At 36.1% G+C, this 18,238-nt stretch overlaps 1 protein-coding gene across 1 annotated transcript in view; it reads right to left on the minus strand.

The window, feature by feature from the left end:
- The window catches only part of Prp8 (pre-mRNA processing factor 8), a 116,443-nt gene that overhangs the window by 58,316 nt on the left and 39,889 nt on the right, over positions 1–18,238 (minus strand). The window contains exons 13-18 of the mRNA XM_083124178.1: positions 15,494–15,703; positions 13,680–13,796; positions 12,312–12,518; positions 10,450–10,613; positions 4,111–4,237; positions 1,172–1,364 (exon numbers count right to left, since the gene is read on the minus strand). Coding sequence (XP_082980304.1) covers positions 1,172–1,364; positions 4,111–4,237; positions 10,450–10,613; positions 12,312–12,518; positions 13,680–13,796; positions 15,494–15,703 — 1,018 coding nt within the window. The remainder of the gene's footprint in view (positions 1–1,171; positions 1,365–4,110; positions 4,238–10,449; positions 10,614–12,311; positions 12,519–13,679; positions 13,797–15,493; positions 15,704–18,238) is intronic.

The following is an 18,238-nucleotide window of genomic DNA, read 5'->3' on the forward strand; positions in this document are numbered from 1 at the left end:
GAGAAACATTTGATTAAAAAGAGAAGGGTTTTAAAAAAATTGACGGGAAACAGAGATGAATGTCTGGGAAGCTTCGTTCATTGCAGAAGAACACTGGAATAAATTAAATAATGAAAATGGTAACATAGATCCAGTATGGAGTTTTCTTTTTCACAAATGGAGTAAGCCACCATCTTTAAAATTTAATGTAACAGAAAACATCAAGAAACTTTGTGAAAACAATGACGACTTTGAATTACCTGATGATATTTGGGATTCATAATTTTAAATAAAAAATAATGTGATCAAATTTTTTTATCAGAAATAAAAATAAAACAGACTGCTTCTTTTCACAGTTAGATATTGCTTTATTTCAACAATGTAACATTGACAGCATCCATTATATAACTGATTCTTTTTGTTTACAAAATTTGCTAACCATTGTTATAACTGTATCTTTAGTCAAAATAAAAATAAATGTCTGATGAAGGGAGAGTGTGTTCTCCTGAAACGTCACAACGAAAAACTGTTTTCTTATGCTTGTAATAACCGTAACTACAAGAAAATAATTCTACAATGTAAGCAATGCATACATACAAGAAAAACTATAATTCAGACAGCCAAAATGAAACCATGCATGATTTCACTATGTCACTGTGTACAACATGTATAGTGGAACCTCGATTTTACGTTCCCGTATTTTCCATTTTCCCATATTATTTAAGCATGCACCTCCCATCACATGGAATGAGTATCAGCAGTATTTACAGAACTGAAAGCTTTGGGATGCTCAACACAGTGGAGGAAGGAGGGGGAGGCAGTGTGGCTTGATGGCTCATTATACACACAACATGATATTTTCCTCTTGGCCCTCGTAACAGCAGCAGCTTTATCACCAACAACTAAGGAACCCATTTCTTGAACATGAATTTTACTGTGCATTATATACGAGATATAATTGTTCCGTCACTTTTCCCCATCAAAAACCAGGGTGCACATTATACACTAGTAATAAACCCTCCCAATCTTACTCCTTGTGCACTGCTGTGCTCAATCCAGAACATTTTTATCACCCCTCCATGTGCTAGTCTACTATTGTAAATACGGTATATTGGCATCAGTTTCAAGTCAAGCTTATCATTTGAATATCATTTCAATTCTCTGCACGCTTGCTATCCTACAAAGAACTTACCTTGGCACCATTTGTACACCAAGAGTGGAGGTGGTTCTGTATCTGAAGGTTTTACCCATGGAGGGAACAGCCTCCTCTTATCAGCTTCATACCACAAATACTGGTCCAGGTATGCATCTGTTATTTTCTCCAGTGGCTCCACATCGTACACTGGGATCAAGTGGCTGTAGAGGTCCATGAACTCTATTCCAACCTAAAAACACGTAAAAAAAGAATGTAAGCTTCTTGAATCAATTCAACTTCTTTTAAAGGGTTGTTTTGCCACCTCACCCCATTGAACAGCCTACATACTAAAAGAATAATACAGAAAAAAAAGATAAAAGCAAGCACAAGAGTGAGTTACACAACAAACTCACACAAAAGAGGATACACAATGGTACCTCGATTTTATGCTCTTAACCTTTTGAGTCCCAAGGCCATTTTCACATGTAACCCCCTTGGTCCCGAGCCAATTTTGAGCAAAATGCAGAGTTTCAATTAAATGAGTGTAGATCGGAGGGTAATTGCCCTAGAGAGATGAGTGATATACCGTTGTACGCGGAATGAACCAGAGATTCAGACTATATGAAACTCTCAAAATTCCAAAATTTCGGGAAAAAATGGTCCCCCCAAGAAAAAAATACATGACAGTGTCCACAGATTCAGACGATATATAATTTATGCACATTTGGCGTACATATGGAGGGAAAAAGGGGGGAAATCCCTTGAAAAATACTTTTTTTTTAAAAAAAAATGGAGTTTCTCCCCCCAATGTTCTAAAGCATTGCTTTAGAACAACAAAGCCGGTCTTCCTTTGTCGGCAAACATTTTCCCTTGAAAAGAGACGCAAAAGAGAAGTCCCTTTTCCCACCTTTTCCCCTCCATTTTCATGAAGAAAAAAAAAAAGTGCAAGAAACATTTCTGTTAAATACATGTGTTAGGATCAATATATAAAAAAAAAATCGAAATTCTAGCCAGAAATAGAAAAGTTATAACGCAAAAACTACGACCTTGACACAGCATATCGATCGAGACGGTTACATGGGGTATCTCGACCAAGATGCTTGGGACCCGAAAGGTTAAGGAAGCAGGGAGACAAAACTTAAAATGCAGAAAAATATAAAAAACCATGAAAATTTTACATATTGCTTTATTAGAAATGTAGAAATGAAATGTATAATCTGGGAAAATTTAAAACCCTACATTATAAAATCAGGGTTCCAATGTAGACCTGAATAACCATGATCATAATTGGTGCCATGTAGGTAAAATAAAGTAATACAAATTAAAGTTATAATAAAAAATTGTGTAATACGTACACAAATAGTCAAGGATTTGATGTTATACGGGAGATGAAAAGAAAAATACAACTAGTTACTGATATAAAGTTACACCACAGGTGAGAATATGATGTTAGCTGCTTGAACATAGTTAGCAGTAAAGTTGTTATGACTCATGAGGAACGATATGGAAGCAGGCAGTTCGTTCCTTATGAACATTAATAGCAAATTGCTTTTTTCAGGTCACTGATGATGCACGAGGCTACATTCTTCAAAATATTGCAGTTTAAAACTCAACAAAATATTGGTAATCCTGGTTCAAGTTCTGGTAGATGAGCCATATTTGTTGCTCAGTTTCAGTCAAAGAATACTACTTGCTACTAAAGCTGTCAAGCAGGGTATAGGGCATTTTAAATTGAGAGAGGATTGATTGAGCTGGTATTTTAAGTCCACTTTATGCACAGTAAGGCTAATTGGGACTGGACCTACAGTTAAAGTGGGATCCGAACCACTATGTGCCTCCACCAGGTTTCGAACCCAGGACACCTTGTTTACAAGGTGGCAAAAGAGAGAGAGGAGACTGCCAGGAAAGGAAAAAGGGACAAAGAAAAGGAGTAGATGGAAACAAGAAATAAAAAAGCAAAGACTAGGATGAAAATACAAAGCAAGGGGGGGGGGAAGAGAGAGAAAGGTAGGAAAGATAGAAAAATGAAACAACAAACCCATTCTTGTGACTGAGGAAATGAAATGGAAACAAATGAAAACTATGGATAACATGGAATACACGGCTTACTTTGTCACATTTTAAGGTGTTCTTTTCTTTACCACCGATTGTTATACTGTAAAAACAGCTAAAATAAATGCCTAAACCTTGGTGGTGACAAAGTAGACAAAGTAAGTATTTAATATTTTCACATTTTATATATATTTTTTTTCATTTTCTGGATGGCTCTCATATATATAGTGAACTACCAACTTTACATTCTTGCATTTTACATTTTCCCACAACTTAAGTAATTTTTCACCTAGGTCTCCTGAAAAATGTAAACTCAATGGTCCACTGTATAAGATTTATTACTTAGTATCTACCAAAAAAACTATTTCCATTCCTAATTCTGCAGTGTTTGCCCTAAGTTGTTGCTGTTCCCGAGTTCACCACACATTGAGGTTTCTAGAAAACACAATCTACTGTTGCTACTACTATATACAGTGGAACAACGATTTTACGTTCCCAGATGTTACATTTTCTTGTATTATACATTCAATCATGATGGTCCCAACATGGCAAAATGTTATAAAATTTTCCTCGATTTTAGATTTTCCTGTATTTTAAGATTTTTCAGCCTGGTCCCCTGAGAAACATAAAATCGAGGTACCACGGTACTATCAACATCCTCTGTTGCGGGAAGCCAGGCTGTGAATAAGCTACAAGGGCATGCACAAATGTATGTACAACACACTTTCTTAATGATACATGCATAGAAAAGTGGGGATTAAATCAAGTAGATATGATCACCATGTACATACGTGATGCTTTTCAGTCTTTTGTTTACATCTTGGTGTCCAACAGACAACATTTTCCACATTTAAGATTCACACAGAATGTGTCGAGCAATCACTTGCACAAGAGAGATGACAGGTTCAACCAAAGGCAGTTTACATGCAACAAAGCATACATACCTCTTTAAATGCTCTTTGGGTGAGCAGATGTCTCTTGATCCTTGACAATGCTTCATGGGGGTTGTCATAAGCCTGCTCAATTAACCCCAACTCTTCTCTCTGGCTCTGGTTCAACCTCGACTTTACACTGGAAAGAAAAAAGTTGTCAGTCTACCTGTCACACCCAAGAGACTCAACAGTAGCTGCAAACATCCTACTTATTTGATTATGTTATTGATATGATATTTTGGCCGATACCGATAACCAATATTTTGCCGATCTGACGTAAAATTCCAAATGGTCCTTGAAGACCTGAATGGCTGATAATGTGTGTTTGGAGGTGACCGCAGTGCAAAAGAAGTCACATATTCGGACATTTAGTTTTTTTAAAAAAAGTAGAGCATGGAGATTATCCATAAAAATTATAACAAAATGGTAGAATTTTACATTGAAATATAAGATATTTATAGAAATTACGATATGACTATATCGGCCGATACCGATAGAGTACCGATTAATCTTTCCCATCCGTAATTTATACTTAAAAGTTATTTGAGCATTGACTGAAAATCAAAGCTAAGATTACTTGCATTAAAGGAGTGCTAACCATTCAGCTTTGGCGACCAATGCACAAAATAAGAAAATTAAAAAATTCAAATATATTTTAGTTCAAATATCCAAAATCAAGAAGAATGTACCAAAAAAGTGAAATGTGTTTGACAAGTTAGAAAAACATATCTCTCAAAAATAGTTTAAACTTATTACCTACATGAAATTTTGTGTTTCCATGTTGCACAATTGGGTAGTTATTTCAGATTAATGAGCCTTTGAAATTAATTGGAAATAACTGATATGATCCATATTTTTATGTGACGTCACAACTTTAAAATATGTCACTGACATATTATACTTTTATGAAAGGACACGAAATGTTGTGTTATTATATGTAATATTGCACCTTGTTTGTAATGTATATCTTTTGTTTAATGTTTATTGTATTTTATGCACTATTATGAGTAGTTTAATGTATCTTCATGTTTGCGAAGTGCACTATGTGAATTTGTATTTCTAAACATGTGTAGATGTCAGTTTTGTTGATAGTATCCTTTTGTAGATAGTGAGTGATTCATCTGTACTTGAATCTGTGTTCTCGAAAATAGTATAAAAGTGAGGATATCACGTAAGAAAACACACACTTTCGCCACAGATCAACGAAGCTTTTAAACTTAAAAAGGACTCCTCGGTGTTGTGCATACATCTTGGTATGGTAGTTCGGGGCGCAAGCTAGGCCTATGTGATCATAGGTACGCCGATAGCCTTGCATTGATGTTATGCACAATACTGCAACCATTCTACATTCAATAATAAAGCTAGCCTAAAAATTAATTTGAAAATAAAAGGCTAAAGAGTAAATATTGGCTCAGTTATTATTGCATATCTCTTGGTGTGGTAGTTCGGGGTGCAAGCTAGGTCTATGTGATCATAGGCATGCCGATAGACACGCATTGAGTTTATGCGTTTTACTTGAGTCAATTCATCGACAAAAGAGAAATCCTCGCCTTTGTCTCAAGTATATTCGCATTATAATTGCCATAAATAAATAATAAAACCTTTTAGTTTATCTACTGCAGCAAAGTGGTTTTATTTCTCTGTGCTGTGAATATTGTCTTTGCCTAACACTATCCCTGTACCTGAGAGGAGTCTGTGAACTTCACCGAGTCCCATTGTTCACCACTGAGTATTATTAAGTTATTATTAATAAATATAATAATACGTTTAAAAGTATAATAATACAGGCGATTGAACGTATCATAACTATCTAATTGTGCAACGTGGAAACACAAAATTTTATGTACGTAATACTTGAACAACATTTAAACATCCAAGTTTAAACTTCTTACTTCCCAACTTTAAATTTTAAGTACAAGAACAAAGTATTTTGTACTTTCATTTATTTCACTGTCGTTCTGCCACTTAAGGATAGCCGAAGAGGCTATCGAAGCATACGAAATGCATGTCTCGCAGGTACCAACTTCAGACTGGCATAACTGTTTCAACAATTGGTTCCATCGCATGAAACAATGCATTGCTGTAAAGGGTGAATATTTTGAAAAGCAATAAAAAATTGATGTACTTTCATTCTTCTTCTTTATGTCATTTTCCCGAAACTTTCAGTGCGGCCCTCGTAATTTAGTGCAAAATTCTGCCATTTTGTTGTAATTTTTATGGATAATCTCCATGCCCTACTTTCTAAAAAAGTAAATGTCTAAATATGCAATTTCTTTTTCACTGCAGTCACCTTGTAACACACATTTGTTAAGGAGGTCAATGAACCTTTAAGGTTCTTCAAGGACCATTTCTAATTTTATATCGGATCGGTAGAATATAGGTTATCAGTATTGGTAAATTTTATATCGGTAGTTTATCGGTATCGGCCAAAATTTCATATCGGCCCATCCCTAATGAACGGACACACACAAAGGTTCAAGTGGGACAATATTTCACATATTCCCTACATCCCAGACCTTTCAACTTGCGATTCTCATATTTCTGTTGGGTTGCAAGAGCCAGATCAGATTTCCATCAGATGGTCATGTTCAGGACCAAGACCCATGGAATTCTGAATCAGAAGCCAAGGAACTTGCAGTACTCATTATTCTGGCTGGGTTCCCACGATTGTGGTAAAACTTAATGACATATTCTGTTCCCTTCGTCTGCTCTGGCGATGCTACTGACATCTATGAAAGATTCTAAGAAACTATTTGCCAAAAAAGGATTGATACTTGGCTTCTGTAGGCAGGCGTAGGCTAAGTAAGGGCAGTGAAGCCAACCATAACATTCAATTCCTGACCCTAGTTAAATGGAACTTTTTTAGAACAGGAAAGCTTTCGCAGAAGGTCCCCAGAAATTATCATCATTGACAACGCATCTTTTCCGTTCCCGTGCAACAAAGTGTCTCACGACCACGAGTTTTGAGTTTAAATCCACTTTATACAGATAGGTTAATGGGGTCTGGCCCTGTAGGTTAAAGTGGGACCTGAATCAGACTGTGCTCGAAGTAGAGAGCGATGTGTGTGTGGGAAGGGGGTATCCCTGACTGGAATATTTACAAAAAGCATCCCCCACCTGTCAATATTTTAAAACATAGGAACATCCCACAATTAACCCAAAGGCTTGAGCAGACACCCAGAGCGGAAATGGAAAATGTTAGCTGGGTGTTGGCGGATGTTTCAAGCCTTGGAGTTAGCTGGGGTTTAATATGGTGACAAGGAGAATTTCAGTGAAAAATGCAGGCTCGGCCAGGACTCGAACCTGGGTCTCTGGCATACCTACCAAACCGGCCTGGTTTCAACAGATTTTTCGTTGCTCCTGGATCTAGTATTGTGGGTGTCAAATCTTAATGAACCGGGGGAAGTTTTACGATTTTTTTTATAGCTGGGGGATACCATTCCCCTGCATCTCCCTCACTTCGAGCAATGCCTACCCCCATATAAAAATGTTAAGCTTCGTGATTCCAATGGGTATCGAACCTGACACACCTTCATTACCTTACCACTACACCATCGGGGAGGCGCACCATTCCAATCATTAATATTTGCTGATTGTACATAATATAAATCTTATATTACGTAGCGCTTTACATGGATATTTATTTTCATAATGCATTTACCATCTAGTGCTCAGCTAATTTTCTGTGGGAAGAGTTAGCAACATTCGATCAACGCACAGGTTTGAATTTGAAACGACCAACCTGGGCTCGGTCAGTTCTACAAGGATGACGACGGACACGTGTTACAAGTAGACTGCTTTGTCTTGGAACTTGTAATCATAAGCAACTACAATAATTGAGAGGATGCTGTACACTACACACTTGTTATCATAATTATACCTACAAAAGAAGTTTATTCTCTTATGCTTGCACTGAAGGGAAGATCATAATCACAGTAGGTTATTTAAAGCTGTATAGGAAAAGAACACTTTTGAATTTGAAATAAATCTGTGTACCTCAACTCGCCACTCCTTCTTCCACCCCAACCCCTCTCCCACTTTCTCTGACCTCTGCAGCCCGCCATCTAGCATGAGCATTTAGAAACTAGTTGTTCCTTAAAATCTTTGCTAGATGTCACTAGCATCGCCGATGACATCATGGAGTGATGAAAGGCACACAATTTAACATTGAGTTAACATGTCTCCTTTAGTAGTTTGTCTATGGTTCCCACTCATGTCAAATCAGATTCCTAACAATTGGTCCATTCCATGTGAAATCAACCAATGAAGAGGCACTTTTCAACCTCACATATTAATTTGAAATTTCACATGCTGAAAAGAGCCACCTCGTAGGAAAATATGCAAAGTTGTACATCCAAATTTTTTGGTTCTCCGAAATTACAGTGCAATTTTCACTATTTTTCCAACATCTTGTTAACTATAAATTCAAATATTTTGGCATTAAGGGCACATATAGAAGTGATTCAAACGGCATTAGAAAGGTCTTGAAGGGCTCCTTCACACGAGATGTAGCATGCCTATGTCAGGGTAAGAGAAAAATTGAAGGTGGTGTCAAGAAAATTTGGTAGCCATTTTCTCAAAAATGGGTATCTTATTTTTTTTCCAAAAAAATGTCACACACACTATTACTCAATAAGTGTACAAAATTTAAAAATAGGATGCCAATGGGATCTGGAGTTGCGTTAGATTTAGATTAAGTTAAAGAGTAGGGTAGGGTAGGTTAGGTAATGCATAACATATTTTGATAGGTAAATTCCTATACAATTTGAAACTAAAAATCTAACAGAAATGAAAAATAAATATTGTTTGAATTAATGTACATAAAGGTGATGTTTACATTCCCAGCTCTTAAGAAATACGGGGTGATTCAAAAGTCCAGTCCCATAGACAACTCCTTTATTAGGTGTGCTGTGCTAACCATTCCGCCATGGAGGTTGTCGCAGATAGAACTGACTCCCAAGGTCTGTCATAAAGATGTCAATGATGTCAGATTTATTAAAATAGAAGAAAAAAACTTTCCACAAACATGTCTCTCTCTGCTATAATTATACCAGGTGTATAAGCTTAAATCTGCTGTTTTGTTGTCAGAAAAACACATGGTTTGTTCATAGAAAGCAACAAGAAATTTGTTCAAAATACTTGCCCTCGCGAGCTACACATTTTGCTCACCTCTCAGGTAATTTGTGGATACCACGCCAAAAAAGTCCTTCTCTTTCGAGGCAAACCACTCATCAAGCCATTTTCGGACGTCTTCATACGAATCGAAGTGCTGCTCACCGAGGGCGTGGCCCATCGACGAAAACAGATGGTAGTCGGAAGGGGCCAAGTCTGGTGAATAGGCGGGATGGGGTAGCACCTCCCAGTTGCGTGTCTCCAAGTAGTTTTGGACCAGTCTTGACGTGTGCGATGGGGCGTTGTCGTGGAGGAAAGTCAGCTTGTCATGTCTTTGTTGATAATCCGGCCTTTTGTCACACAGAGCACGGTGCAATTTGATCAGTTGTTGGTGGTAGCGGTGGGCAGTGACAGTTTCACCAGGTTTCAACAGCTCAAAGTAGACGATACCCTGTTGATCCCACCAAACACACAGCATCGTCTTCCGGCCGAAGCGATTTGGTCTCGAGGAAGATGTTGATGGTTGACCACGATCAACCCACGATTTCTTGCGTTTAGGATTCTCGAAATAGATCCACTTTTCATCGCCAGTCACAATCCGATGCAGGAAAGACTTTCTTTTTTGTCTGGCAAGCAAGATTTCTCATGTGTTTTGGCATCTCTCCAGCTGCCAATCGGTCAATTTATGCGGCACCCATTTTCCGATCTTTTGAACCTTTCCCATGGCACGTAGACGCATGGAAATGGCTGCTTGAGTAACACCCAATTGCTCGGCAAGCATATTTTGCGTTTGGGTATCGTCCTCGTCCAAAAGAGCCTGCAATTGATGGTCCCCAACCTTCCTGGGCCGATTTGCAAGCTTCTTGTCGCTCAGGTCAAAATTGCCATCTTTGAACCGACGAAACCAATCCCTGCACGTTGTTTCCGATACAGCACTGTCACCATAGGCCTCCACAAGCATTCGATGCGATTCGGCAGCCGATTTCTTCAAATGGAAGCAGAAAAGCAGAGCTTCCCGCATATGCTCTTTTTCTGGCACAAAACTAGACATGCTTACCACAGGAACACTGTCTGTTGTTGTCTGCACGTGCTGACGATGTGCACTGATTCGTGTTGGCAGATGTCCAACTCATACAAACACCAGGTATGGCGTGCCCATGGTAGCTTCTTACGCTCACTAACACCATCTATGAGCAAACAGCAGATTTAAGCTTATACACCTGGTAGAAATAAAAATACCTGTATGCTTCCTTGAGCCTTTCCAAAGCCAATATAAGCAGCTTTGTGTCATGCTTGTATGACAATGGGGGGAATGGGATTGGAGCAAATCTTCTGGATTCCAACCAATGAACAGTGGTTGTGTAGATTGCCACAGCTTCCTCAGGAGATATGTAGGGACCATCCTGAAATAAAAGTATGTCTAATAATTACACAATCACAATAGTAATTACATAACTTAAAAATGCTAAGCCTTAAAAAAGGTGATTGTCTACCACACAAACAATAACGAACTTTTACTGATGCAAATAAAATACCTATAAAAAATCAATACCAACAAGAAGTATTCTACCGATCTGATATAAAATTGCAAATGACCCTTGAAGAGCATGAATGGTTCATTAATATTAGGGATGGGACTGATTAATCGGTACTCTATCGGTTTCGGCCGATATAGGCATATCGGTGTATCGGTAAAATTACCGATTATTTTACCGATCCGATATATCGATAAATATCTGATAGTTTAGTTCAAAATTCTGCCATTTTTGTTGTAATTTTTATGGATAATCTCCATGCCCTACTTTTAAAAAAAGTAAATATCTAAATATGCAATTTCTCTTGAACTGCAGTCACTTTGAAACACACATTTTTTTAAGGAGGTCAATGAACCTTTCAGGTTCTTCTAGGACCATTTCTAATTTTATATCGGATTGGTAGAATATCGGTTATCGGTATCTGTAAATTTTATATCGGTACTTTATCGGTGTCGGCCAAAATTTCATATCGTCCCATCCCTAAATGTGCACTTTTTCCCAAAAAAAAAAATCCCCGGAAACTGTGGTGCATATGTGCATATTATGCACAGAATAATTCGGACAGCCAACATTAAAACCATACATGTTTTTACCATGTCACTTCATATAAAACGTATATATCAATAGGCGCAAATACAAATTACCAGGTTGGATTTCTTCGATAATAATATTTCTTTAAAAAATATATTGTTATAAAGTGAAATTTGGTGACAGTTATAAAGTGAAATTTGGTGACGGAGAAAAGACTAAGAGCAGTGCCACGCAGTTCTGGCAGAATTTGAGCATGCCCCTCCCGTCACTTGGGACATGTATCAGCAGTATTTATTGGGCGAGAAATAATAGGACATAATTATTCTAGCAACAGCTTTACAATTACAACTAAGAAAGCCATTATTTGATCCTGAATTGTACTGCACATTATATATGAGATAGAGATTGTTTGTTACTTTTCCCAATCAAAAACCACAGTGAGCATTATGCACGCGCATTATACATGCATAAATACGATATTTCTTGATACATATATAAGACTGGTAAAATTTTCAGTAAGCCAATACACTGATATGCCTATATCTAGTTATAATTATGGGTAAAAAAAATGAAAGTTCACAAGCCTATGGCACAAAGGAAGATATGGAGGTAGAACCCTACACACCCACTTTTTTTTTTTTTTTTTCAACCAATTTATTGAGCAACCTTATACCAAATACCAAAACCAGATTCACCCCCACCAAGGAGCTCCCAAGTGGGAGTCAGATGACGTACTGACTAGAGCACTGGAGTTTACTATACTGATATTAGAGTACAGAAAAATCTGTCCCATAACCGATAAAAATAAGATTAATACAGTGGATTGCTAATTTAATTTTATCTTCATTGTACACTTAATCCTTTACAGTTCAAATACAGCTAAATGCTATATTTTCACCACCTCTTTACTGTATTTTAAATTTTTAAGCCTCGCATCATTGAGATACCATTGTATTACACAAACAGTTAATGCATATGCACAAATCTTACAAAAGCTTTATTTATTACATTGTATTTCGTTTCACCACTACAAACCTTCAGGTAGTTATGTTGCCTCTCCTGTTCAGCTTTAAGGTACAGTCTGGTCAGCCTTCCCAGATTCTTCTTGCATACAGTTTTATCAACCGTTGCACCTCGGCGAATTCTTTCTCTGTTGTAGTGTGCAGTGTTGGTCCACCAATCAGCTTTCATTTTTACATATCTCAATATCATGTTTTCAATGGGAGTTGGCAGGCCAGGAACCTACGAAGTAAGAAATGCATATGTTATTTGATTGCATTACAAACATTTCTTCTGCAAGTATCAGTATTGGACAATACCAATGGTACTGATATCGGGAAGTACCAGTTTAAATGTAATTGCTGACACCAATCAGTACTTTTTCTGTCTGGTATGATGAGATGCTTTTTGCTAATGTGAAATTATCAATATTTCATCGCAAAACACTAGTATATTGATATGGTATGGTTCCAATTAAAATTAGATTTTAAAAATTATAAATATTTTTAAGAATTTGAGATTATTTCAATTTCCAAGTATCAGAACTGAAATCTATGGCTTTTTTAGTACCCCCGCTTCAGTAGTCGAATAAATTTATAATTAACACACTGGCATTCTTAACAAGAAGATTAAATGTTGAAATAAAAGTCTTCCATCTGTCCCTACTGTGGACAAGATTAATCCAATGTTAACATAAATTATTATTTTAAGGTTCAACTTAATACCTTTATTTCAGCCTTTCTACAGGTTTCTTAATATTACGTTTCTCAAATATCATGTACCCTTTTTCTATATTTACCATCTTCCATGTCAATGCCATATGCATACAATAACACACAAATTACACCATTTAACACTAGTCTATTAGACACTTCTGCCTTCAGGAAAGCATATTCTAAGGATTTTTTTAAAAAATGTGATTCTCTTTTATCTTAGTCTCTTTTCATCCACTTTTGGCCAATCACAATGATGAGGGTGATTGATAATATGATGAAATCGATGAAAGGACACTCAAAAAGAAGACCTATGTCGAGATACGAACTCAGGACCTCTCACAGAAGTCAGGAAATTTGAAAGGAAAATTAAGTAAGTAAAGCATGTCCTTCCTCAACCAATCATGAATTATAAATTTATCAGACATATTGTGAAGTTAGATTAACATAGCTGTTCCTTCTGTGATACAACTTAATTTTCTCAACATTTCCATGAAACAAACTTGTACCTTCTGCAAATAATTATCAAGCATACAATTACCTGCATGAATCTGAAAAAGGCATACTCTTCTATACTAACAACCTCTTTAGATGTTATAGATTCAAACTCTATTCATATATTATATAACTTGTCTCCATTACTAGAATCATTGAATAAAAAAATGCTACAATCTTTGTATCAAACACTTACTTTCCAGGGGATGTTGGCCTTCCAGCATCTCCATGCTTCAGAGAGATGCTGCAGAATTGTTCTTGCTTTGTTCTGCTTTATTCCCTCGGGCATCATGTCCACAATATCATGCATCACCTGCAAACAAACAAAAAAAATTGTTATGCAAATTGTTGCTTGAATATTGTTACAGTAAAGATCTACAATGGTTGTACAGTGGAATGTACAACTAGCCACAACTTACAGCAGAGCAGCCTGTGTATGCTGCTATTTTAAAATGTAGGGTTGAGACCAATTGATCAGTACCCTATTGATATCAGCTGATAGAGGCATGTGACTTTGTTGGTCAAAATGCAGGTAATATTTTGATAAAATTATGCAAATAATCAAAATCAAATTTTTAATAAAATTACTAGGGATGAGTCGATATGAAATTTTGGCCGATACCGATAAAGTAACGATATAAAATTTACTGATACCGATAACCGATCCGATATAAAATTAGAAATGGTCCTTGAAGAACCTGAAAGGCTCATTGACCTCCTTAATAAATGTCTATTTTCAGGTGACTGCAGTGGGAAAAAAATTGCATATTTAGACATTTATTTTTTTAGAAATTAGGGCATGGAGATTATCCATAAAAATTACAACAAAATGGCAGAATTTTCCACTAAATTATCAGATATTTATAGATATATCGGATCGGTAAAATAATCAGTAATTTTACCGATACGCCTATATCGGCTGATACCGATAGAGTACCGATTAATTGGTCCCATCCCTAAAAATTACTATACAAAAAAAAAATCTGAATTAGTTCTAACATTCAGCAAATATTCTCCTTAATTTAAGAAATAGAGACATGCATAACACATTGTAATGCTCCTTTTTTATGTTTTTGAAAGGTATGAGGTACGTTTTCCTGTAATGTGTTGTCATGAAATGGTGCAAAATGAAGTACAATATGTGAACTCTTCAACACGAAATTAAGATTTCATTTACAGACAAAACTTTCCGAAGTCTGAATTATCCTGAGAGTTATGCAAATAACATTTTTTTAAAAATCTCCAGTAAAAATCTGAGAAGCAAAAATGTACTCCCTTACACAGGAATAAACTTAATACTCTGAAAACTGCATAAATGAACAATTGGAAAGGAAATGTTTATTTTGTGTAATAAGCATAGTTTCAAAATCAAATTTAGAAATATATTCACCATTCTTAACAAGGAAACACCATTTTTTGTATGGCTTTTGATACCAAAATGGGCCCAGTTATTGTATTGAAATCTTAGTATTTTATTCACTATAAATATGTAACCCTACTGTAAATGTACAAATATGCATGATGGCAGAAATTTAAAAATACAAGAGCATTTCATCTAAAGCATGTATTTTCTGAAACCCGAGAAACTTGAAAAGGTGTCACTTCCTTACATTTCACTTAGGTCAAGACTACAAATGTGATATTCAAATGGAAACTTTTGTTTAATTAGTGTATTTTTCAATTCAATTTGAAACTTTTTTCATTATAACACCATCTTTAATTTTTTTACAATGAAGCAACACACACATTAAACAAATTTTACCACTGTAATACACAAAATGCCATTTTATATATTGTTCTTGAAATGTGTCCAGTGTTAATACCAAAATTTCAATCACCATAAATATGCACCTAGTTATCAATATATTTTATATCAGTAAAAACAATCAGCAAATTTAATGATAAATGAAAAACATGTAACAATTAATGTCCCATACTAAAATATACATAGCAAATTAGAAATATTGGGAAAAAATTGTAGTAAATATAGATATTGATCTGAATACTTACAGAAGCTCGCAGCTCCAAATCAAAATGACTCTCAACTCGCTGCTTGGTCACAGTCTTTGCCACACCTTTTGAGTGGCGACCTTCAAACTGCCTGGACAGCAGATTCCCCAGCCACCTCTCCAAGAGCGGAGTGATGCCCCTCATGAAGAACAGCCACACTCTCCAACCAGGTGCCCAGAATCCACAGCCTGGGCCTTTTCCCACTGGTCCCTGTTGGGAAAAAGAAAGAAAAGGAGCTTCATATAAAATGTCCATTTCTCTTTTTGGCGATATGTGTGCAGCATTCAATTATCGCATTTCCTGAGACATATTGCTGAACCTACACTAACATAACATACGTAAAGGAAGTATCTTCCCAAGTGGTTCAACAGTCAGACTATTCCTGCATAGCCTGTGTGTGGACAAAACTCGTCCATCATCCAAAAGAAGAAAAGGTTTGCTTGAATATATTTGCAAATGCCAACCAATACATTTCAAACCTGAGCGTATGCTGAAAATTTAATAGGTGATATCATGATGGAACTGATACTTCCAATACCGATATATTGGTATTAGGTGTGTGAAAAAGCTGATTTCCACTAAAGCTAAAGCATGAAATTTCATAGTACATTATAAAACGTATGTACGTAGACAGGTACCAGCCTGAAAGGTAAAAACCCACATAAGGAAGTCTAACTCTATTCTTGCAATCGAGCAAAAGTGAACAGAGAAAAGAGGACGGTCGTAGTACTGTTGATCTGCAAGGAAACAACCTACAGTAGCTGCATGACTTTTAAATTATATTTTCCTGTAAAGTTCTCAATCTCTCACAACTGATCCTGACCAGTTTAACATCTACGGTGGTATTTATAATGCAAAAAAAAAACATTTTTAAATGCATTTATATTAAGAATGCTGAAAATGCACCTTTGTGTTTCAATTTTAAAACATCGTGTCTATCAGAATGGAAAAAAAATTCTAGCAATTAGATCAGAACTGATAAACTTATTCAGGGTGTCTACAAAAATTACAAATCCAAAATTCTTGACTTTTCATGACTTTTTCTTGACCTGTCTTTTATTTTTCTTGACCTTCAACCCTTTTCTTAACATTTTATTTAATCGCCCCCTACTTAGGCATACTTGCGAAATTTAGAAAATAGGTATTTTTATTTAACCTCTTGACTGGGTATGACGTAATACTCCGTTCTGGCACTACTGATTTATAATGGGCATGACGGGATACTACGTTCTCATGTTCTTACTGCTGATATCTGTTGTGTATGACGAGATACTTCGTAAAATTACTTTCTTCTTTGTTTCACCAGATGGCTCTGACTTCCAGACTGTTGTAACTGTTAGAGTTAGCGGGAAGCAACGAACACAGCCCGACGTTCAGTTCTATCGCGTATGCAATAATGGCTCAGGTAAATCGGAAACGACGGCGTGTTTTTCCTGCTGAGGAAATCCAAGATATATTGTAGTTGTAAATCTCGCATATTGTAAAAAGTACAAGGACCAATAAAAGAATAAACAATACCTAAATGGTATGCCATGGAGCACAGAAATATTAACTAAAATATTGGTTTACGAAATTCATCAATTTATCAACAAAAATTCCCAGGGCAGATTGGGCTTTCGACGAGGAAATTACCCAGTTAAGAGGTTAATGGAAAACCCCTACCACAAGGTCGGTTAAGATGAAAACTTTAACAAGAGATTTGGACTTGATTTAATTATTCATTCTTGTAAAAACTGATGCTCCAGGCTTCATCCTGGATGGGTAATGGCCACATTACTTTATTTAATGTTACAAAACTACATGCATAGAAGAATGTAATTATTAAGAAACAGAGTGAACAAATAATAACCACAACTCAACACAATTTTAGATTTCCAAATATTCAATTTTTTTAAACCTCAGTACAGGTACGATACTGTAAAAAATAGCAAAAAATTCTTCACCACAAGCATAATTTCTTGACTTTTTCTGGACTTTCTTGACCTACCTGTTGATTTCTTGACTTTCTTTGCATTCTTGACTGGTAGACACCCTGTTATTGTTTCTTCACATCTCTAACCAAGATCAATATCACCTCATTCCCCGAAACAACGAATGTACCATAGTATACTGTTTCAAAATTATTTATGGATACCAGTCAATACTTTTCCGAAGTCTGAATTACTCGCAGGATCTGCAAAAATGTGACGCTTTTACAGAATCTAAAATTGGAAATTATGTAACATGCATAACTTTCATTATTTTGGTAATGTAATTGTGGAAAGAAATGGCTTTGGAATTAATTGAATATCTTACGTGAAATTGCAAATATATTAAAGCGAAATTCTAGTAGACGGATATAAACTACTAGACTATATGTTTAACTACTTTAAATTGTTCTGATTTCCAATTATCGGTATCGGTGTGAATCAGTAAGAATGTTGGCAATTGTATGGGGTCCAAGTGGTATTACCTCAGCCCTAACAATAGGCGATTTGCTTCTTGCAACCCCACTTTACATTCAGATAAGCTAATCAGGACTGCATCTACAGTTTCTAGTAGGATCCTAACCTTGTGCAAACTGCCTCCACAAAGGAACAAACCTAGAACCTCTAAATTACAAGTCAACAATGCCATCAGTAACGTATAACAAGTTAGAAAGTAAGAAAAATTTTTTTAAAAAAAAACAACTTAAAAATAACAGTAATTACATGTTACATGCTCATGAATAAATACATAAGTTAACAGGAACATCTGAACATGCCA

The sequence above is a fragment of the Lepisma saccharinum genome, chromosome 6, assembly GCF_977018435.1.
Source record: "Lepisma saccharinum chromosome 6, izLepSacc3.1, whole genome shotgun sequence".
Lineage (NCBI taxonomy): Eukaryota > Metazoa > Arthropoda > Insecta > Zygentoma > Lepismatidae > Lepisma > Lepisma saccharinum.